The sequence below is a fragment of the Brassica napus genome, chromosome C9 (genome assembly GCF_020379485.1).
Source record: "Brassica napus cultivar Da-Ae chromosome C9, Da-Ae, whole genome shotgun sequence".
In the NCBI taxonomy this organism is placed as follows: Eukaryota; Viridiplantae; Streptophyta; class Magnoliopsida; order Brassicales; family Brassicaceae; genus Brassica; species Brassica napus.
The window spans coordinates 64,932,738-64,956,572 of NC_063452.1; the positions used below are offsets into that span (position 1 = coordinate 64,932,738).

General features: G+C 39.8%; 4 protein-coding genes across 4 annotated transcripts; 2 read left to right on the top strand and 2 right to left on the bottom strand.

Annotated features, from left to right (window-relative positions):
• Positions 1-1,408: 1,408 nt before the first annotated feature.
• On the top strand, positions 1,409-11,413 carry LOC106436327 (vacuolar cation/proton exchanger 4). Its single transcript, XM_048768896.1, has 12 exons — positions 1,409-2,091; positions 2,252-2,319; positions 2,431-2,459; positions 2,733-2,929; positions 3,028-3,309; positions 3,392-3,544; positions 3,699-3,815; positions 10,145-10,198; positions 10,341-10,457; positions 10,546-10,636; positions 10,758-10,794; positions 11,144-11,413. The coding sequence occupies exons 1-12, from the start codon at positions 1,798-1,800 to the stop codon at positions 11,145-11,147; spliced, it is 1,443 nt and encodes a 480-aa protein (XP_048624853.1). The 5' UTR covers positions 1,409-1,797; the 3' UTR covers positions 11,148-11,413.
• Positions 11,414-12,612: 1,199 nt separating this feature from the next.
• LOC106436326 (lectin-domain containing receptor kinase VI.3) lies at positions 12,613-15,651 on the bottom strand. Its single transcript, XM_013877282.3, has one exon. It carries the CDS (start codon positions 15,215-15,217, stop codon positions 13,142-13,144), a length of 2,076 nt encoding a protein of 691 aa, XP_013732736.2. The 5' UTR covers positions 15,218-15,651; the 3' UTR covers positions 12,613-13,141.
• A 2,270-nt stretch (positions 15,652-17,921) lies between these two features.
• LOC106435165 (uncharacterized protein At5g01610-like) lies at positions 17,922-19,238 on the top strand. Its single transcript, XM_013876017.3, has 3 exons — positions 17,922-18,143; positions 18,631-18,685; positions 18,799-19,238. The coding sequence occupies exons 1-3, from the start codon at positions 18,057-18,059 to the stop codon at positions 19,167-19,169; spliced, it is 513 nt and encodes a 170-aa protein (XP_013731471.2). The 5' UTR covers positions 17,922-18,056; the 3' UTR covers positions 19,170-19,238.
• Positions 19,239-19,748: 510 nt separating this feature from the next.
• On the bottom strand, positions 19,749-23,832 carry LOC106436322 (influenza virus NS1A-binding protein homolog). The gene is made up of 10 exons (XM_013877276.3): positions 23,752-23,832; positions 23,161-23,471; positions 22,602-23,090; positions 22,120-22,197; positions 21,546-21,879; positions 21,070-21,269; positions 20,908-20,984; positions 20,697-20,798; positions 20,166-20,355; positions 19,749-20,075 (listed from the first exon to the last, which is right to left on the bottom strand). Exons 2-10 carry the CDS (start codon positions 23,458-23,460, stop codon positions 19,986-19,988), a joined length of 1,860 nt encoding a protein of 619 aa, XP_013732730.2. The 5' UTR covers positions 23,461-23,471; positions 23,752-23,832; the 3' UTR covers positions 19,749-19,985.
• Positions 23,833-23,835: the final 3 nt, after the last annotated feature.

A 23,835-nucleotide genomic window follows, 5' to 3' on the forward strand; every position in this document is an offset into this window, starting at 1 on the left:
ATAAGGAAAACACAAAGAATACAACAAACTAGCAAATATCATGTAAACCACTACTTGGTTAAAAGATTGTAGCTGAACTATATTGCGGCTCTGTAACAAGAATGACGTTCATGTGAACCATTTTCTTGTATTGCTGCTGCTCTGTACACACAAGTCTTCCTTTTATACAAGTTAAATAGGACTCACGGTCCTTGCTTGTATTATTAAATAAATATGGCGAAATTTTCAAATGTAATATTTTGGTTGGGACCAAATGCATATAAATATTCAAAGCACGTAGTTGATTATAGGCTACTTACTGAAACAGACAATAAAATAAAGTTATGGAAACTTCGAGGGAGCTTCGCAAGATGAAGACATAATAAACTAAGAGCACCATCAACGCAAGCGCTTGATGGAGTGCTTCTTGGTGGAACCCACCATAAAACAAGAAAACAGAATGCTTAAAACGCCAGATTAGGCGTTGCTGCTTGAACTGTTTCACGGGCCCTACTGACACGTGGCCGTCCGCGATTGGTTCGTTTTTATTTTTTTTTATTTTTTTAAACATAGAAAAAACCAAAAAAAAAAAAAAAAAAAAATTAAGCACCCCGCTTAGAACAACGATTAAACTAGTTGGGGTGCTTGCGTTGATGGTGCTCTAATGTGTTTCGATTTGTACTGATTGTAGAACAACGACTTGTCAAACTCGTGTGGAAAGATTTGACACAACTAGGATATATGATGACAGTCGTACATAACTCCAATATTCAAAATAGAAAGTTTTAGAACTAGCTTAGCTACCTAGTTCTCAGGGATGGTCGTTCGATTTCTGGGGTAGCAAATAAAATAAGTATCAAAAAAAATTTCAAGGATCAGAAATCTCTTATATATTAATTGAGAAACATTACAATCTTTAAGTGTAGCTACGTGTCGTCACCAGAATGAAATTCAGAATTCTTAGAAAATATGTTGGTCCAATTAAGTACATATTATACTTTTCATTTAACTAATCATAAAATTAATTAAAGTTTACAATTACTATTTTCTTTTCTTTCCTTAAATAAAAGCTACGGAATTACCAAATACGACTAATATATATATGACAATTAATGATTCAAATAATAAATATTTGATAACAATTTATATCTCATCCATCGTTTTTGTTTAATTTTATATTATTAAAATAAATTAAACAATCAAATTTGCTATAAAACTAAAATATAGATTTTTTCGTATATGTTATATTTTGAATTTTTAAAAATGACAAAATTACTAAAACTGTTAAAATTATTATGTTAAAAATTAATAATCAATGGTTTAACATTCCCTATATATTACTAGAGAAACATTTAAAAAGTTTAGAACATGTAGTTTGTACTAATTAAAAAAGTGTCATGCTAAGTTGTCACTTAATTGAAATATTAATTTGTTTACGTGGCGGCTTGAAAATCAATTGAGAATTTTGTTAGTCTAAAATTAAATTGTTAGGGAATGTTATATTATATAGTATGTCTATTATGATTTTCAAATGTTTCTCTAGTAATATATAGGGAATGTTACATCTTTTCAAATGTTTCTCTAGTAATCATATAAATACAATAATAATTACATCTTTTCAAATGTTTCTCAATTAACATATAAGGATTAGAAACGGTATTAAATCTCCCGCTGTAGAAGGTCTAGGCATAAAACGTTGACCTAATTAAAAATGGATATACAAAGACGTCAAAAACATATATTACAAGGAAATGATACAAATACTTGCGTAAGAGACACACATTAGGTTTTTACCAGAGAAAGAGAGTCAACGAAGAAATGTCTTTGATTACTACGGAAGCATCGCCGAGTCTCTCCCTCATAGAGAATGGCGGCGGAAGCGACAAGCGGACGGCGGAGTTGTCGAGAAGTAACCGGAGAACGGTACAGAATCTATCGGCGACGTCGTTGATGAGGAATAGATCGGATCTGAAGCTGATTTCGAGAGTTCGTTGGGAGTTTATGAAGAGAATGTTAACGAATCTTCAGGAAGTTCTTCTCGGCACAAAACTCTTCCTTCTCTTTCCCGCTGTTCCCCTTGCCGTCGTCGCTCACCGCTATGGATGTCCACGTGTAAGTTACTCAATCTCACTCTCTCTATATCATCGTAAATGTTTTTTTAAGAATACATATATATATATATATATATATATATGTGAAGTTTTTTGCTGGTTTCAAAATTACTTTTCCAGCTAAATTATCAGTATGTGGTTGCTTTGTGTAAACAAAACAGGCGTGGGTGTTTGCGTTGAGCTTGCTTGGATTGATACCTTTGGCTGAACGTATTAGTTTTCTCACAGAGTAAATATTTACTGCTATATAAATCTCTCTCTCTCTTTTTCACATAATTTTTGAGTTCCCAAATTTTTTTTTTTTTTTAAATCTATAAACTGTTCTCTTCTTCCTTATCAGGCAAATTGCTTTCCATACTGGTCCAACAGGTGAGATCATCTTTGTTCTTGACTAGCTAATTGTAGGCATTTGAATTGTACCGATTTAACCATCCCTAAACCGACTTCCGTTAGAATAAACTGATTAAATTAATATTTCTTTACACTTGACAGTAGCCAAATAGATAAAAGGAAATGGAAAGTAATGCAAATTTTGGTTGTTTGCATTTTTCCCCATATCTATGTCTGTGTAGTTTTAAATTTTGTTTGAATACCTGGGAGTATGAAACTAATAAACAGTTGGATGAATGAATATGAATGAAGTCGGGGGATTAATGAACGCGACATGTGGGAATGCAACGGAGATGATAATAGCGATTCTAGCGGTTGGACAGAGGAAGATGAGGATTGTAAAACTCTCACTTCTTGGCTCTATCCTCTCCAATCTTCTCTTCGTCTTGGGCACTTCTCTCTTCTTTGGTGGTCTCTCCAATCTCCGCAAACACCAATCTTTTGACCGAGTTAGTCCTAAACTTATCTCTTTTACTTCTGCACACTCTTTTCAATGTGATTTACGTTTTAATCCAATCTTCATCTCTTTAATTGTTTTTAAGAACAGAGACAAGGAGATATGAACTGCATCTTGCTGTTTCTTGCGCTATTATGTCATACACTACCAATGATATTAAGATTCGCAACACAGGCTGCTGGGGGATCAGCAACAAATGCTACTAACGTTTTAGTAGTTCATCCAACAAGAAACGAAGATGGATCAGATGTTCTTGTCTTGTCAAGAGCAAGCAGCTTCTTGATGCTCTTTGCTTACTTGGCTTTCCTCATCTTTCACCTCTTCTCTTCTAGTCTCACTCCTCCACCTCCACCTCCACCTCCACCTCCTCAGGTTCTTTCCCCCTTTCTCTCTCTTAAAACTCTTCACAATTGTAATTACCTTGTCCTTGTATCTAAATTAAATATATAAAAAGAGGGAAGAAGAAGAAGAAGATGTTTATGACGATAACGTGAGTGACAAGGAAGAAGAAGAAGCCGTGATTGGAATGTGGAGTGCGATTCTCTGGCTTATTACAATGACACTACTCGTTGCTTTGCTCTCCGACTATCTTGTCTCCACTATTCAGGTGTTTTTTTTAAAATCTATTTTATGTCCTAAAATGTTATACGTATACGGCATATGAGCCAAACCCTTTCAACTGCCATCTGATTTTGAATTTATAAATGTTGTCAGCGTTTTTGTTTACTAACTGTAAATACACTTATATATGAAATGGATAGGACGCAGCAGACTCGTGGGGATTATCGGTGGCATTCATAGGAATAATATTGTTACCAATTGTTGGTAATGCAGCTGAGCATGCTGGTGCCGTCATCTTTGCCTTCCGTAACAAACTCGTACGTCTTTATATTATTACTTCTTTCTAATTTTATAACAACAAACAATTCATCAGTCTCTTATATGATCTTTTTTTTTTTTTTTGTAACACCATATTTCATTCGAATAGAACTTTAAACTCCAATGTTTATGGGAGCCATTACACATGCTTCATTCCAGAGGGCTTGCTTTGCCAAAGTATCAGCCTCTCCATTTCTATTTCGTTGAATCCAAGAAAAGGAGATAGAATCGAAAGCTAAAGAAAGACAGCCTATGTCAGCCACGATGCCATAGATTTCTGTTACTTGTTGCCCTGAATTGAGTGTGTTGACCAGTAGGAGTGAGTCTGTTTCACATCGTAATTGCCGGATGTTCTTCTCAAAACAGAATTGCAGTGCTTCCCGTAGCGCCAGGCCCTCTGCTACCAGAGGAGAATTGACGTAGTGACAGTGTGCTAGGATCGATACCTTCTCTGTTCCTTCTCCCACAATCCAGCCGAGTCCCGCTAGTTGAAGATCTTCTCTCCAAGCTGCGTCCGTTTGAAGTAGCGTTGAGTTCGGTAATCTGTTTGGGGCTGAGCTGCTCTGTGTTGGTGGTTTAGTGGGTGATTCGGGTATTTGAGCACAGAGCCATTCCCGTGCTGATGCCATCGCTTTTGTGATAATCAGTTCCGCTGGTGTCTCTTTGTTGTTGAAGACGTAGTCGTTCCTTGCCAGCCAAAGATGCCATAATATCCAGGGGGCGAGTGGTCCTGCGGTAATGCCGGATGGAGGGAGACACACCAACCTGCAAAGATCATTCCAACAACCAGGCAAATCTACTAGTCCTCTAGTGTTCACTCCAATTGAGAAAGGTGCCAACTTCCACACTTTTTGTGCTAATCCACAGTGAAAGAATAGATGAGTAATAGATTCAGGGCTGTTGCATCTCTTGCAGTTGATGGTGGAGGTGATGTTCCGGACAGCCAAACCTTCGCCCACTGGTAGTGCTCCTCGGAAAATCTTCCATAGGAACAGTTTGATCTTGGGGGCAGTGTGGATTTTCCATATTCCAGCATTCCAGTCGAAAGTGTCCCTCTCCTGATTTATTTCCAGTAGCTCTGCCTTCTCCATAGCTGCTTTGTATCCCGTCTTTGTTGTGTAATCGCCTGATCGGGTCCCCAGCCAAATAAGCTTATCAGGTGCTCCTGTTCGACTGGGTTTCAGGCTCAGGATTTTGCTCTCTTCGTGGGGGACAATACGTCGAATCGCCTCTCTGTTCCAGTCTGAACCGTCGGGTAGAAGGAGGCAAGCTACGGTGAGGTCTTGTTGATTTTCCTGTACTGGTCCCATAGGTCTGATCTGCTCAGTACAGCTTAACCATGGATCGTTCCATAGCTGTATCATTTCTCCGTTGCCTACTGCCCATCCCGCGTTGCTACAAATGAGATCCCTTCCTTTAAGTATTCTGCTCAGCAGGCACGATGGGTGGTGGATAAGTCTCCAGCTTAGCTTTGCTAGGAAAGCATCGTTGTAGCTTTGGAAATCCTTGAAGTTTAGTCCTCCTTTTGCCTTTGGTTGAGTCATCTTAGCCCAAGAGACCCATGCCACTTTTCGATTCCCATTGCTTCCGTCCCACCAAAATCTAGTGAGTGCTGATTGAATTCTAATACACAGCGAGGTTGGGAGTTTGAAGCAGGTCATAGCATGGGAGGGGACTGGCGTTAGAACACTCTGCAACATCACCATCTTCCCGGCTGTGGAGAGAAACTTATTTGACCAGCTTCCGGCCTTTACTTGGATTTTGTCGACGATTGACGTGAAGAGGTCTCGCTTTTTCCTGCCAAAATGTTCCGGGAGACCGAGATACTTTCCAACGCCCCCTTCCTTGTGTATCCCGAGGATATCCTTCATAGCTGTCTTCATTGCGTTCGGGCTTCGTTTAGAGAAAGTAACTGAGGACTTATCGGCATTGATAACCTGTCCCGAGGCAGTCTCGTACTGTCGTAGTATAGTGGTGAGGGCTGTCGCACTAGCTTCATTTGCTCTGGTAAAAAACATGGTGTCGTCTGCAAAAAGGAGGTGGTTGACTCGAGGACAGCCGGTAGCCACCCGGATACCCGCCATAGCACCACTTTCTTGTGCTCTGTTACATAGTCCCGAGAGGACTTCTCCACACAAAATGAAGATGTATGGAGATAAAGGGTCTCCTTGGCGGATTCCCCGACTCGGTTTAACTCTTCCTCTAGGCAAACCGTTGATGAGGAAGGCGTAAGTAACTGAAGAGACACACTCCATGATCCAGTTGATCCAAGTTTGATGGAATCCCAATCTCCCAAGGACCAATCGGATGAACTCCCATTCGAGTCTGTCATAGGCTTTGCTCATATCCGTTTTGACCGCCATTGAGCATATTTTTCCGCCTTTGAGGTTTGAAGGAAGTGTAGGACCTCATGGGTGATGAGGACATTGTCGGAAATAGCTCTTCCCGGCACAAATGCGGACTGATTTTCCGAGATGATCGAAGAGAGAAGTGGCTGAAGGCGTTTCGTCAAGATCTTGGAGATGATCTTGTAGTAGACATTGCACAGGGCGATAGGCCTATAATCCGCCACTGTCTGTGGGCTTCCTTTTTTTGGAATCAATCTAACGAAAGTATCATTGATTCGCGCTGGAAGGATACCGGAGGTGAAGAACCCCTGTATTTCCAAGATTATTTCCTCCCCAATGGATTCCCAATTGGAATGGAAGAACCCGGCTGAGAAACCGTCAGGCCCGGGTGCTTTATCCGCGTGAATGGAAAACACAGCCCGTTTTATTTCTTCCGGATCCGGAATGCGAACCAGAAGCTCGTTCTCCTCCGCTGTGACTTTTGGTTGCAGTGCTATACTGACTATATCTTCTCTTTCTCCTGGGGTACTTGTAAACAGGTCGTTTAAGTACTGAACAATCACTTTCGCGATTTTCTCTTCCTTATAGACAGGTTTTCCATCCGCGTCTTCAATAATGGAGAAGTCGTTAGCGCGCTTTCGGTTTTTTGTTGTAGCATGGAAAAAACCGGAGTTGCGATCTCCGAGTCTTAGCCACAACAATCTACTTCGCTGTCTCCAATATGCTTCCTCTGCTTTGTACGCCGCCTTTAGTTCATTTGATATCTTGTGTATGAGTTCCAAGTCATTGACACTGCTTGTTTGCGCTTCTTCAAGTTCCACCTTTTTCTTCTCAATTACAATCCTGCTGTTGGCTTGTTTTGTCTTGTTCCAGCGGGAGATAGCGCCTCGCACCTGGCTAATTCGTTCAGTCACTGAGCACAGGTGCGCTTTCTTCCATGTGGCCCGGATTAGTTCTGTAACTTCAGGGTAGTCCTTCAATCTCCTATCATATCGAAATATGCCTCTTCTTCTTCTCTTGGAGGGTTCAAAGATTGTTAGGAGTGGTTTATGATCTGATCCCTCATATGCGAGATAGGTGCATCTAGCAGTAGGAAAGCGCTCAGCCCAGCTTGAATTAGTTGCAGCGCGATCAAGTCTACATCTCACCAAGTGATCTCCTCGCTGTCCTCTCCATGACAAGGGGTCTCCACTATGTGGTAAATCGAACAGATCTCCCTCAGCATAAAACTTTCTCATATCCATAAAGGAGCCTTCTGGTCGTTGTGTACCACCGGTTTTCTCCTCGTTGCTGAGGAGATCGTTGAAATCGCCAGTGATGTACCACGGTGCATCTCTTTCTTCAGTTAGCGAGACTAAGTAGTCCCATAGGTTTCTACGCTGGTGATGGTCTGTGTCGCCATAGATGAAAGAGGCAAAAAATCTTTTCCCTTCTACTTCAATCTCTGTATCAATAAGGTTGGCATTTGCCTCAATAACTTCAAGCTTTATTTCTTGTTTCCAGTACAAAGCTAGACCCCCTGCACCATGGCCAGTTGGGGGCACTAGATCATAATATTCATAGCCCAGATGCTTGAGTTTATCTAAGACAAATGTGTTGGGGTTTTTTGTTTCCATCAGAAACAAGATGTCCGGGAAGATGCTCTTCTTGATCTCCCCTAGCCGTTGAACTGTCCAAGGATTCCCCAAACCTTGGCAGTTCCAACTCACTATTTTTAAGGAACGAGAGTTGACGGATCCCGAAAATCCGTCTTCTTCTTCTTCTTCTTTGTCGTGATCATGTTGGCTATGGGTTGGTTTTCTGAGTCTTGAGTAGATGTTCTCCTGTCCGAGCTATCTCGCGAGGTTGTAGGTCTGGCCCCGTTCTCATTTGACCCTTTTTGTGTCACAAGTCTTCTTCGGCAGGTCGGGGGTTTAGTTTGTAGTATCCTCCTTTTCCTGTAGCTTTGTCCCCCCCCCCCCCCCCACAATCTTTGGACTGCTCTGGCCTCTCTTTTTTGCTCCGGGCGGCCTCCCTGGTTTTCGTTGAGTGTCTGGTTGTGGTGCCATATTTGTTTCAGCTTGTGCCGGTGGTGGAGAAGGACCTAGCCGTAGGAGAGCGGGAACTCGGATTGGGCTTTTACTGGTTTCCCCTTCCCGTGCTAGGTTCTCTTGGTTATTTAAGCTGGCTCTCACCATTTGTGCAGCTGTCTCTTCTATTTCTCCTTGTTCTTCCACTTGCCTATATCGTTCCCTTCGAGCAGCGCTCTCCGTTGGGTCCGCTATTGATGTGTATTGCTTCATAGCGTTATGAATGTCTCCTATGGCTTCTTTCAGTGCTTCTTTAGGTAGTTCCTCTTGTGTTCTCTGTAGGGGAGTCCCCCTAGCAGAGTTCGGGTTGGCTCTTCTTGATGCACTTGATTCCTCTTTTTCCCCTTCAGAGCGTGGGAATCCCCTGTCTCTGAGGAGACCTCTATCCTCACGAAGAGATGAGTGGTGAGAATTCCTTCGATCTCCATGATGTATGGCAGAGTGAGAGTAACCTTCTCTATCGCTATAGCGGTAGTCCTGACCTCTTTGCCATTGTGAGTCTTTGTCTTCAGACCTTCGTGTGTTTGAGTCTCGCAGCTGTCTTTGCTTATCTCGGAGATTGCTGTACTGTCGGGTTCCATAGTAGTCTTCATTTGGTCGGCTGTATGGGGACATGCGAACGTCCCTATGGTGGTCTGAAGGTGCTTTACCACTCGGAGGTCTTCCTCGCATCCTACTGGATTCATCTAATTTGGAAGATAGGACATGGCCCTCTTTGTTACTCTCCGCCATAGTCAGCTTCTCTTTCTTCTCAGCTTTTGCCTTGAGGCAATCCCTGGCCTCATGGTCAAGGCGGTTGCAGTAGGAGCAGTGTTTCGCTAGTTGTTCATATACCAGTGTGGCTGTGACTTCTCCTTTTGGAAACTCAACAACTGAGCTTGTGATGAGGGGAAGTCTCCCGTTCACTTGCACTCGCATTCTTACATTGAGAGAGTTTATTTCGGCTTCTTCATACACTCCTATGTCTTCCCCGATTGCTCTGATTGTTCCTTCTGTCCATAGGTGTACTGGAATTCCTTGGACCTTAATCCAAAACGGTATCAGAGAAGGGAAATCAGTCGCCATTGTTGGGTTCCATCTTTCTACAATCACCATCCATTTTGCATATTGGTAGGATCGTTTCTCAAGGACCCTGAGGAGGTCTTCTTCTTTGTCAAACTGGAATTGGAACATGTCTTGCCCCAAATCCGAGCCCATAGGTCGGGTTTCCGTAGCCCAGCGCTCTGCGAAGAAAGGTAGTAAGGACCATATCTTCTGAACTGATGGGTTTGTGACTCTTCCGATTAAGGTAAGTGAGTGCTTCTGTAAGAGGTACGAGTTGGCTGGCTCTGGTACTCTAACACGTGCCTTTCTTGGTGCCTGATAAGGTTCAGACACTATCGCTTTGCCTTTGTCTGCAGCAGAAAGTCTTCTGTTGTCCATTGTTTGTAACGCAGTGTAGGTTACTGGGAGAGTTCTTCTCTGTTTGTCGGTTCTTTGTAGCGACGAGTTGGTTTAAGATGTCTTCTGTGGCTTGTGGTACTTCGGAGAGCCTGTTGACTAGTTCGGTGAAATCTCTTCCGCTGTCTCCTTGCTTTCTCTAGCTCCTGTCTTTAGTGGTTCGTCGGTGGAGAGTCTTCGAGTGGCATGGCGGTCCCGCCGACTCACGTCGGGGGAGTGAACCCGGCGTTTTGTTTCTTCACGCGGTGGGTTTCAGCGAAGTGACCACTGGATAAAGCTCTAAACGGAAAAGATTTGAAAAGATTCTCTGTTCTGATTCGGCGGAAGATTCTAAACAGGGAAATATCTGGTGGGTAAAAGAAAGTAGTGCCCAAAGTCAACTAGCTAGGGACCAGTCTCTTATATGATCTATCTGCTCGTTTTGATTCCGGAAAAAACTTTTAAGTTAATAGATACTCTTAAAACGTACAGGATATAACTCTGGGAATTGCGCTTGGGTCTGCAACACAGATTGCTTTGTTCGTGGTAAGCTAATTGAAGTTCACCAGACAACTATGTAGAGGCTACATTATTATTAACTATTATGTTACTATTTTAATTTTGACAACCGGGTGGTAACTAATTATTTAAAAATTTGTAGCTGACAATAGTTTTTATATAAAAATAGGTACCAGTCACAGTGTTAGTGGCATGGGCAATGGGAATAGAAATGGACCTTAACTTTAACCTCCTTGAGACCGCATGTCTTGCCTTGTCCATCCTCGTCACTTCCTTCACATTGCAGGTGCGTTTTCTTCAGTTTATTTGACTGTAATTAAATATAATAACGAAGATTTGTGTAATTTTGATTGAATACATTTTATGAATGATAGGATGGGACTTCGAATTATATGAAAGGCTTGGTTCTTCTTTTGTGTTATATTGTCATTGCTGTCTGCTTCTTTGTCGCTAATTCACCTTCAGGTAAGCTTTGCCATTTTTTCCCTTAATTGTTTATATTAGTGTCTTCAATTTTCAGTATTGCTACTGTTTTGTACGATTAATAGTATGCAATTCATTTTGTTTTGCACTTTCTCAACTGCAGCCGAAACAAGTACAACTAATCATACATTGACAAAAAGGTATGTTATGTTTACTAATTAATCATGTAATAGGGTGCACTACTTGGTTTTTATTGCCCCCCCCCCCCCCCACCCCCCCCCCCTAAACCCTAAACCCTAAACCCCAAACCCCACCCCCCCCCCTTCACCCCCCCCCCCCTCACCTCCCAACAACATATATAGTGAACAGAAAAAATGAAGAAAATATCAATCAACCTTCTAAAGAATCTATATTCTATTGTTGCTAAATATTAAGTTTTAATTTACAAGTGAAAATCAAGTAATTTAAGAAAAACAAAATTTAACCAATCAACCGTTTTTTTTTTCAGAATAGATTCTATATATTGATATATGGTTAATATTTTTGCAGGTAACTGAACTATGTTTGACTCCTTTTTGTATTTTTCATATTTTATTTTCGGATTATATATTGTGTATATTATAACATTAATATTTTTTTATAAAAGGATTCCTTTTGTTACATTATTTTCTATTAGGGTATTCAGTAAGGTCACAGAGTATATACAAAAAAGGTATGCTTCCCAAGTAATATTAGTCATTACGACCAGAATTACCATATATATCGTAATATGGTTGTAAAAATTGATGAAATGATAATTTATAACAATATCGTCGATAACTTGGAAAATTAACATATTTTAGGATATATTTTTCTCTTTATTTGTCGGCAACATAGTTTAGGGAATTTTTATAACTATATACATGGATTATTTTGGCAATTTTTTATTGCTTAAACTTGTTTTTAAGAAGAAAAGTGGTCCAACACAGCATGATAAGCAGACTTTTGGATTAAAAAAATATTTGACTCTCAATATTCATAAGGACTTGTACATTTGTGTTTAAACCTCAACGATAAATGGTTCAATGTCCATTTTTCAGCTTATATAAGTGTTTTCTCTTATTATCAGCCTGGCGAGAGATTAAGTGAGTCCCAAATTTCTCGATTGAATTCTCTGATCGTTATCAATATGACTTTTTGTATATGAATGTCCAAGTTTTGCTCTCTCTCTCTCTCTCTCTCTCTCTCTCTCTCTCTCTCTCTCTCTCTCTCTCTCTCTCTCTCTCTCTCTCTCTCTCTCTCTCTCTCTCTCTCTCTCTCTCTCTCTCTTTGGGTCCATGTGTTAACTTCTTTAGGTAGCATTGAGTTCTGTCACGTCATGTTAACATGTGGATTAAACTCCACCTCACCTATTCGGACCAGTTGAACGGCCATAGTGGCTTCCTCTATTGGGTGTAATTGTGTTGGATTGTCCATTAGATGATAAAATCGACAATTTTCAACAACCAAATCTCTATATATAATGCGATTAATGAGTTTACTATATAATCTCCAAAAGGAAATATTCATCCAGACCACCTCAATGAAAATGCTTGTTTTACCATCAAAATCAAAATGAACAAGTATATTCGAAACCAATCATGCTGATGATTAATGAATTTTTTTTTCCAGAACACCTTAATGAAAATGCTTGTTTAACCATCAAAATCAAAATGAACAAGTATATTTGAAACCAATCATGCTGATGATTAATGTTGAGTTACAATCAAAATTACTCTATTGTAGTTTAATTATGGCTGTCGTTGCAAGCGTTTTAGATAACAAAACATATGATGTCAGTTAGGGAAGGTTTCCAGTTCCCCTATAAAAACATGCAGTATTTATGAAAGCATCCAGAAACTAAGTTAGTGTTAGTTATACTAGTATTTTATAAGAAAATACTTGCCATTTCCACTATGAAAACATGCAGCTATATTAAACCAGATAAGATTATAGCTTTTGCTCAAGCTAACTTTTAAGTATCATTCAATTAGAAAAGCTGATCATATAAATATAACAGAAATAGACATCCCAACAAACTTAGTTTTTAAATATAGGGTTTGTTGATTTTCTATTTGAAAAGTAAAACGAATTGAATTGCATTATATTTTTAAAATTTGGAGAATCAGTTTGCATTATCCAATTCAATTAAAAAACATCATTCAACGGCTGAGGTTGAATAAAAATTAAAAATAGATCTTAATTATTAAATAGGACAATCATTTAGGTTTAGCAATTTAACAATTCCAGTTTCTTCAAAACCACCAACAAAACTTATTGATGCATGTTTATACTATGCAACTATTAACCTTAAAGGTGTTAGTATAATTTTCCTTGAGCTTCCTCGAGTCATACTCTATTTAGTTATTACTAGATCGAGAAAACAATAATATCCGAACCGTTAAAAACGCGGTTGTCAAACGAGTCGTTGTAATCGGTAAATGCCAAACGAGTTAAAAAAAAAAAAAACAAGAAAACTAGCCCTAACATTATACTTGCCTTGCAAGTTGCAACGAAAGTGGGAATAAACTATCTACCACTGATAACAGAAGTAGAAGAAATCCTTGTAATGGAGAAAGATGTAACTGAGCTCGAAGCCCTATCAGACGAAACATAACCTTCAAACTTGGATCCTAAATCACTTGTTGAAGAATCTGAATATCCCCAATGGTCATCAATCACAGGAACATCTTCGTCTCCGTTCAAATACCTAAGCACCATTCTCATGGATGGCCGAGACTCCGGTCTCTGATGGCAACAGAGCAATCCGACGGCGAGGGAAACCTTTGCCTCTATACTGTCGTAACAAGATCCTAGTCTTGGATCCACAGCAGTGAGAATCTCCCGCAGCTCCATAACCCAATCTGGCAAGAAGAAGTTTCCAGAGTCGGTAGGTCTTCTCCCGGATACGATCTCTAGCAGCAAAACGCCAAACGCGAAAACATCAGACGCGGTCGATGATTTACGGGTGCGTGTCAACTCGGGGGCCATATAGCCGATGGTGCCGACGACAACGGTGGTGTGGGACAGCGAACCCCCGCGTTCGTAAAGCCTGGCGAGCCCGAAATCACCAAGTCTCGGGTTCATGTCATCATCGATGAGAACGTTGCTGGGTTTGACGTCTCTGTGGATCACAATCTTCTCCCATTCTTCGTGGAGATAGAGCAGCCCAGACGCGACTCCTTTGGCGATCTGAAAACGCACGTTCCAAGACAAAACGGCGCCGCTTTGTCGCGGTCTACTGTAAAGCAGAGAGTCTAAGCTTCCGTTGGGGATGTAGTCGTAAATGAGCAAGAGATCGTTTTTGTGTTTGCACCATCCTTGGAGGTTCACCAGATTCTTGTGCCTTAAACGCCCTAAACTCTCGATCTCTGCCACGAACTCTCGAACACCTTGCATGCTATTGGGAGTTATCTTCTTGACGGCGATTTGATCAGAGGAAAAAGAAGATGAGGAGGGGCTTCCTCTGAAGACGGTGCCGAATCCTCCGGTGCCGATGATCCGGTTCACGTTGAATCCATCAGTAGCAGCGTAGAGATCTTTGTATCTGAGCCGGTGAGGATGATTGATCTCCCAGTCTTCGAGAATCTCTCCTTGTTGCAAACGCTTCTTATACATGACGAAGAAGAATAGCAAAGCAAGCAAGATGAGCGTTACTCCTGATAGAGCCACGATCAGAGAGAGGACCTGAGGGTCGTAACCTGTCTTCTTGGCAGTGTTAGGAGGCGGATGAGGAAGCTCCGAGAGGTTGAGCGGTTCTGCAACAAGAGGAGGAGGATCTACGCCGCTTGAGAAACTCCAACCCATCACGTAATGAGCACTGGACTGGTCTCTCCCCGTGGCTGCCGTGAAACCCACGTACATTTCTTCTTGCACGATCTCTAACAACTTTGGGACTGGTCGCGAGATCAAGGGCTTTACGGGTCTAGACTTCAAACGTGCCGGATAAACCGTGAAGTTAAGCGTTTGGGTTGGTCCGTCGTAATCCAAAAGTGCTTGTATCGGATCACCACTCTGAAGTAGGAAATCCTCTTTTCGGTCAGACTCGTCATTGTCGTAATACACGACCGGTTCTTGAACATCCGATGCCAGGTTGTTGAAATTCAGACCGATGTGATTCCCGGATCGATCAGAAACGTCTTTGAATCCTTGTACCGTGTCGAATTCAACAGCGAATACGTGATTCGTAAGATTCCCGTCGTTTCTTTCATTCAAAAGTCCCAAGTACTGCGCCGATTCGGCTCCGGGGCGGTCTGGAGTCGGAGATAGCGTGAAGGTGAACCCAAACCCCCCGTTGCTGGAGCTTGTAGGGATGATCACGAACACGAATGATGTGCTAAACGAACCAACCGTTGAATTTGCCAGCAATCTTACCGGTTTACTGTAGAACGCTGTACCGGTGACGTTTGCGTTTCGGTCAGTGAGCCTCAACAATCCGTCCGGTTTGATCGTCGCTACTCCTGTCGTCAGAATTTGCGATTGGTTTCCGCTAAAACCACCGAAACTGAACTCTGTTGTTGTTGTTGTTGTTGTTGTTGTTCTCTGAGCTCGTCGAACAGGGACTGTCAACATCAAGAACAAGAGGAAGACGACAATGAATTTCATGATCGGTGCAAAGGAAACAAAGAGAATATAAACACAAAGAGGGTTTGAAAGAAGAGAAGATAACCAGGATGTGTTTCTTTCTCCTATATTTTAGGAGTTAGAGCTCTTCTTATAAGGAGGAGAAAGAACTTCCAAGTTTCAAACAAGACAGAAAGTTGCGTTACATTCGTCCTCTTTGCTAACTGGTTCACATTAACGTGTTGACAATACTTGGAGGAACCCCGTGGTTTCTGATTTTGTGGTTAATTCAGTATTTACATACAAATTTCAAATAACATATTCAACTAATCATTTTCAATATTTTAATTCCGTGGCTATTGCCATTTCTCATTTCTTTTGCTTATAAGCAATTTGATGATTTTGATGTTTATGTTGATTTTGAATTCTCACACATTTTTTTGGTCAAGATTTTGAATTTCATCTATAAAATATTGTGTTATGACTTATGATATATTGGATATATTTAATTTTTTACTTGAGATCACGTGCTGTAAATGATAATTAAATTTCGTTAAATTAAAGTTTCAATATAAATAGTTAGCGATTTTCACATTTTCTAGCTAAACCGCCAAAACAAAAAAGATATTTGAATATTCTTTTTTAACATATGTACAACTTACAAGTTTCCATTATCTACAGTTAAAACCATACTATAACGTATAAAATAATAAGGTAAACATGAACAAGGAAGTAAAAGTAATATAGTTTTGATGAGGAAATTAATGTAAAATATGAATAACGATAATTAATTTGGCAATAAATACTGTATATTGTAATATAAAAATAGTCGACAATTAATATTAAAGCGTATAATTCATTCAGAAAGTGTAAAAACATAAAAAAAAAATCACAATAAACTTAAGGACAGACAATACTCATATATAAACACAGAGGAAGTTTTTATCTGAAATATTACTAATTCATATACAAAATTCCGTAATTTGATATCGTTTCAAAATATAGACTTTTGATATATACTTTAAGTTTAGGATGCTGATATTACAAAGGATTTCTTCTATGCTGAAAATTAAGTTTTCTAATAGGTCCACCGCAGCTATATGAGTTTGACTTTGACAAATTCCATATCTGCTTTGAACCTGCAAATATTCTAATACTTTTGAGAGAAAACGAAAAGAAATTGACTTTTAAGCTTTGGACATTGTGTGATATGGGTTAGAAGATGAGTTTCAAACTTAGAGGAATGCAATAAATTTACTTCGACCAATGATTAGTATGTAACAATATCGGATCATTCATTATCTTTAGTTGAAATAAAACGCTCGTGCTTTATTATGTTTTCAGCTTTACCACAAAATTGAACGAAGTATTGCCTTTAGTTTCCGTTTATTGCGAAATCTCTCAAGTTCATAACTGAAAATTGGTCGCATAGATCCTTATCAGTTAGACTTTGTAAATGTTGTACTATTTCAAAATTCCATTTGTATTTACTTTAAAAAGTCCTTGATGTAATATTGAGATAGAAAAGATCACGTCACCTAAGGTGGTCATGTGAGATTTAACACGGCAGTGTTTTCAAACCGTATAATCCAAATTTGAAACAATGTACAAGTCAAATGAAAACATTGACCATCTTATGGATCAATGTGGTTGGATACTAGCTAGGAAAGGAGGTACAAACTCTCGAGCATCTAAAAGGCTATTACAGGAAATTAGGTTTTGATTTCAGGCAAAAGTTGGCCATGGCCCATGGGAAGTGATAAGTATAGAGCAAGCAATGGATCAGATCAGCTATGGCGAAGAGTGATACCCTTTGGTACCTACACTACTGGTCCTCCTTTCATCAGAGAATGGAATATGAATGTCATGGTGCCCCCTTCTACTCCTTTCTTCTGATTTCTGAAAATTTGATTCATATTTTCTTTTGTTATTTGAGTGTCGCAGAGACTGTTCAGAATTTACTACAACCTTAGTGGTAGAGTAAGGCAGAAGCTGGAGAAAACAGTCCCTGGATTCAACATTATAATGGGAAAAGTACAGAAAGATTATGAGAGTCGGATTGCTCGGAGGATGAAGTGGAGGGAGGAGGAGATGAGAGAAGAGGACCTTGGGCATAATTCCGGCCATAGCGATGAAGATGAGGAGGAGGAGGAGGAGGAGGGTGAAAGTGGCTCCACATAAATGATATATACTTGATAAAGTGATGACTAGAAGAGAACATCATTTTGGTTTTCGAATTCTTTACAAGCAATGCATAACGTTTTGGAATTGGTGTGCGAGTTGTTTGTTTCTCACATATACCACCAGTGTACACACACCATGCCGTTTTTGGCGTCTTCTGTAAGAACGTAACATGGTTAGCTTGCTGCTGCCATGTTGAGTTTATTTGGAATCTCAAGAAAATATATCTATTGCTCAACATAACAAACAAACAGCCTCGAAAGCCCATTAAATCTAATTATGGGTGTCAAAGTGCGAGGCCCGATAATTATTTGCAACAAAGTTGGGAATTGCCATAGCTTCAAACATCATCGTCCAATTCTGAAGCACTCTGATTCCCATTTCTCCAACTATTGACATTAATTATGATAAATGCATTGATAATCTGATTGATATACAGTGAAGAAAGGAGTGGTAGTCGATAGATGTTCAATTACCACATGTTTTATATCTATTGGCTTACTGAAATAGTTTGCTAAAAAACAAGTCCAACCGTGCGAGACCCAACGTCCTTGTTGGTTCCTTCCTATAATTAAGGAAAAGAGAAAAACAAGCTTTATTTCGTTTCTTTTCTTGTCTATAAAATTTAGAAAAGGCCTTATTTGCTTTTGCCTTCAAATTTTTGGATTTCCTGAAGAAATCTTTGTGTAATCGAGAATAAATGGATCAGGTGTTCAACAAGGTTGGATCCTACTGGTTAGGCCAGAAGGCGAACAAGCAGTTTGACTCTGTCGGCAAGGATGTCAGCGTACGTACCCCCTCCCTACCAAAATTATTATTACCAATCAACAGAATTTTTTTTTTCCATAATCAAAAGTTCCATCTTAATCGATTTTTTTATTAATGGGTTTTTTTCTTTCTGAAACTGCATTCATAAATCACATTATTAATTGTTTCTTTTAATTTTTCCCGTATACGAGGCATGAATGATCTCTGACTGCATGTATATACGTTTCCTATGGAAAATTTACCTTACTTTTTTCAGTCATTTGTGACATTGCTTACTAGCCAGCTATATATCACGTGGGAGATTTGGACATGCATGTGTTGTGTGATTCTCATTTTCTCGTTATGTCTATAGATTGTGTGATTCTCCTCTCTTTTTTCTTTTTAGGAATTGGTGTGATTCTAATTATTATTGCCATATTGATTATATATATGCTCGACAATTTACGATAACGCAACTAATTATGTTCTTCCTTGAGCATATTCTTTTTTTTGTTTTGTTTTACCAGTCGCTATCAACGAGCATCGAAGGAGGAACAAAATGGTTGGTCAACAAATTCAAAGGTTTATATAACCTGACATACAATTTTTCCATCATATATTGATGAACCACAAAGATTACAAGAAAAGGTTAGATAATAACACGTAGGAACTTACGGTAATCGATGAATATACAGGAACAATGCAGAAGCCGTTGGCTGAGTTGCTAAAAGACTATGATTTGCCGGTTGGCATCTTCCCACGCGATGCTACAAACTACGAGTTCGATGAGCAGACAAAGAAACTGACGGTGCTGATCCCATCAGTCTGCGAAGTTGGCTACAAAGACTCATCTGTCTTAAAATTCACCACAACAGTAACGGGACGTCTTGAGAAAGGAAAGCTAGGTGACTTGGAAGGAATGAAGACAAAAGTAATGATATGGGTCAAAGTCACAAGCATCTCTGCAGATTCATCAAAGGTCTATTTCACTGCAGGTGTGAAGAAGAGCAGAAACCGAGATGCTTATGAGGTGCTAAGAGATGGCGTCCGAGCCGATAAATTTTAGTTACTCCATATATTCTTCTCCTTACCGACTCTTCTTACTTGAAACATATAAATATTTTTCCTTCTTCAATTTGCACGATCGGCTTCATTTGAAGATACATTAACCGGTGTGTGTTTTATGAAGAATATGGTGATGAGTTTTAATACTGCCGGAGCATTTCTTGCAGAGAAAAAAGACAAAAATAACACTAAATCAAGTTTATGTTCCCAAACTAGCACTCAAGGTCAAAAGTCACAAAAATAGCACTTAATGTTTTATCAAAAGTCACAAACTTAGGGTTTAGAGTTAAAAGGTGGGGTTTAGGATTTAGGGTTTAGGGTTTAGGGTTTAGGGTTTAGAGTTTAGGGTTTAGGGTTTAGGGTTTAGAGTTTAGGGTTTAGAGTTGAGAAATGAGGTTTAGGGGATAAGATTTCAAATTTTGAAAAATAAAAAAATTAAAATTTTCAAAGGATAAACTTAGAAATGTGCTATTTTGGTCATTTTAGTTTTTGAGTGCTATTTTTGTGATATAAACTTAGAAAGATGCTATTTTGGAGATTTGCCCTTTCTCGCAGGTACACGTTGGCTGAAATTATAATCTTGCGAGTTTCAACGATATTTTAATTATAATCTTCTGTTTCAGACAAGTCAGTTTTCCAACTGAAATTTACAAAACCATCATTATAGCAAAATCCATTTTGCATCCAAAAACACTCTTCCCCCAACGTCTAAAATGCCTCCTAAACTCCTAGAGAGTTCCCTATCAATGGCTCTCTCTCTCATCTCCAGAGTAATGACTTTGCCATAGATACAAAACAAGAAGAAGGCTTTTTCACTTTACAAAGCCACTGCGGATAGAAAGCCACGCCTCCCCATGGATGAACACGGCACCTTTTCCCACCCTTTGCCATCCTTGAAACACTCAACCTGTAATCAAACACACACCATCAAGAGTTTATATAATGGGTAAATGATGATGAGCTTTGTCATTTCAAATAGACAAGTAACAAACAATACAGTGTCTAAGATGTCTACTCCTTCCCCCTCGTATCCTCCGATCACATATATGCAGTCTTTCACTACTGCCGCTGCTGAATATCCTCTTGCCTCCTTCATTGCTTCTCCCTCTATCCATGTCCCTCTCCGTGGCTCATATATCTCCACACTCGATACCATTGTCGATCCATCATACCCACCTATCGCATATCTGCACAAGCTTTTATCATCTTTTACCAACTCTTCTTTTTGTTATTCTTAATCCTAAACTATATATCTCAAGGTTTTAACCTTGGCAAAATAACTGAAATAGGGTCACAAAATTATGGGTTAAGAAGTTAAAAAGAAACTCACATGTAAGCGCAAACAATATTGTTCTGATTATATAGCGAGTGAGAGTGAGCGTTGCAGGTTAACTTTTTTATTTGATAAACTGTTAACATAGTTTTATTACAATCAGTAGAACCTACTGTATATTGTTTAACAGATCATCTCATTTTCCCTGTGGGCTTGTTCTTAAGAGAAAAAAAACGATGGTGAGACGAAACTTACAGTTTCTCGTTCAAAACAACAAGAGAATGGCAGCCTCTTCTTGACTTCATCGATGCAATTCTCATCCACGAGTGCTCTCTAGGATCAAACCTTTCAGCTGTGCTGTTAGAAGTAGAGAGAGAGAGTTTCCAACAAACTCGTTCTTGTTAGTTTCACATTATCAGCGGTAAGATTAGGGGGAAAAACAGAAGAGAGGCCTTAATGTTCTTACTTGAGGTACTCCTTCCCATCAAAACCACCGACAGCATATATCGAACCGTTATGCTCCGAGGCTGCAACTGCAAATCTCTGAGATATCACACAACAGCGATTCATTACTTGAATGGTACAAGTCAGCGAAATAGAGAGAATATGGATAATGAAGTAAGTTTACCTTGTGCTCCATTGACCTTGTTCTGATCCATCTCCCTATATCTGGATCAAGCATCTCAACATCTGAAAAAACCACCTCAGCGTTCCCGCCTCCTATTGCAAATATTTTTCCATCCAACGTGGCTCCACCTAAATTTCCTTTCCGGTCGTTCAAGGGAGGGCACAAGCTCCACCGGCCATCCGTCTCGTTATATGATTCAACTTCAAACATAAGAAATAAGAGGCAAAACATAAATCAAAAGTTTAGGGAGACTAAAAAAAACACGCACAATCAAGAGTAAAGTGCGCGACATCAATACACACCTCATTAAACAGTAATTTGCTCAAAATTTTGGTTTAGTAATTTTCTGAGAATCACAGTAGTATGCTTCTGCTACCCATATTTAGCTTCTGTATTGTTTTTATATTTGTGTTGTTAACAGACCTTAATGCATTACTAGTTAACACATGTTAGCAAAAAGGAAAGAGAGGCCCTACCTGTGTTCGACCAGCCATGGCCACCTTCATCCCCTCCAAAGACGTAAACTTTACCATCCAATTTTGCCACTGAAGCATTTGAGCGGATACAGCTCATCGAACTATGAGCCATTACAACATTCCTAGATGGAAAATATGATTGCACTGATGACAATCCTGATTCAGAGTAACCATCAAATCCGCCCAAAAGAAGTATTGCCTCGGTTGAATCATCTGGTGAATGGCTCTCCCCCACATCACTACCACGAGCTTTGGAGATCAAAGAACCTGCTGATTTGGACTCCAGCATGTTGCAACGCTCTCTCAGTCTATGGATTTCAATGTGTGCTTCACCCTGTAATACCAAAAAAAAAAACAAAGTCTCATGAATTTTGAGCTTACATACTGAAAAATAACAAAGCATCATTCCTACTGATGTGAGGACTGTCTAAACCCTGATTATGGTGCAAAAACTGGGTGGAATATACTTATCTTTCAACTGGAGGACGTTTGTCATAACCAACATTCACCAATGAAAACAGGAAGGACCGATAAAAATCCACACCACCACCTTTGCGTTACGCAAAAAGCTTACCAGTTTCTCTTCCAAGTAGCATATCTTGGTTGAATTTTCAATTCCGTATGCCCTGAGTTCCTTCACCTCGTGCATCAACTGCAAAAGAGGGTAATGCCAATATGATCGATCCCATTGATTTTGATACGCCCAAAAGAAATGATAATCTTGTGAGAGCGCTTGAAAAAATGACTAAGAAGTTGAGGTGGAGCAGTTTCTAGTTAACGTTTTATAGATAATTTTTAAGCATTTCTACACAGTTAAGCTTGGATGAGTACACCTAGGAAGGGTGAACAGACGTGAAAATTGACTAGAATTTGGGTATTGTAGTTGAGAGAGTTGAGGGTTATCTAGAATCAACACCTAGGTTGCTGGTTACTCACGTGTTCGATTAAGAAATAAAGGGTTGACTCTCTAGCAGATTTACACATATAGTATATATATTATAACTGGAGACGTGGCGTGGAAAAGTAGCAACCATATGTAGTTAGATAGGAAAGTACCTGGATAATTGTAGTATGTTGAGGAGGAGATGAAACCAGAGAACCGCCATCTCCTTTCAAGTTGTTGCAGGTGGGAATGTTTGGTTGGTCAACGGTTTTGATCAGAGTATTGTCGTCATGACTAAGGGCGAGATCCCTCAGTTCTTCTTCAAGAAGACAGTCCTTATTCATTTGTTCAGAGAGTGAGGAGTCAGATTCCTTGGCAGAAACGAGTGACACCTCCACGGGTTCATTCTTGGAAGGCTTAACTTGGTCTCCAATTTGAGGTGATGAAGGAAAGTGAAAAAGCTGTCTGTTCTGTGGGGTACATGTACTGAGGGGTGGTTTAGGTTTGAGAGCAAAGGAAGTAAGCAGACAAATCAACTTATTAGTCTGTAAATGATCAAGCTCGAACCAAAAATGGTGACAAGTGTAGTAATTATCTTCAATGGCAGGTTTGAATTGTTCTTCAGAAAGGGGTTCACACTGTAACCGAGCACTGATTTGAACCTGAAAACAAAAAAAAAAAAAAAAGATTGAATGTGTAAATTGAAATCATAGGAAAGAAAAGGAGACCTACCTGGGCAGGAAAAGAAGTTCTGTCGGAACCATTAGAGGTCCAGGCATAAGGATTGATATTGAGGAGACCAGGACCAGCAGCCTCGAAAATGCCATGAAGTTTACGATCAGAATAGTTGAAAAGAAACAAGGGGAGGGCAGTATCAATCTTCTGCACGTATGAAATGTGGTTGTAAGGTAAACCAAACAAGTGTTTGGACAAGCATTCCTTGATGGTATCTTTGGTGCAGCCGAAAACGACACCGCCTAGTTGCGTTTTGGTAAGGTTTCGGGATGAAAAGTTGGCCCTCGATTGAGCCATCTGAGGAAAACCTGCAACACACATCAATAATGCAAATCAACGGGGATGGAACAGAACAGATCAGGTGATGAACAAACAAAACGCAATCCAAGAGTTGGAACACACAAAAAATGGCAAAATCAACGCATGCGATGAGCTTCCATTGCGTTCAAAGGAAAGCCACAATCCCATATCCCAAAAAAACAGGACGTGAAAGAGTGGAGACCAGACGAGCATTGAGATGATTAACAAAAACCCTAAGGCAAAAGCAAACTACTCTAAACCTAAAATGGCAGTCGATTTGCGTCTTACTTGCTTGAATCCAGCCAGAGGCCGTGAGAACTCCAAAATCTCCGAGACAGCGCTAAAGATGGAGCGCCATTACTTAAGCCCAAA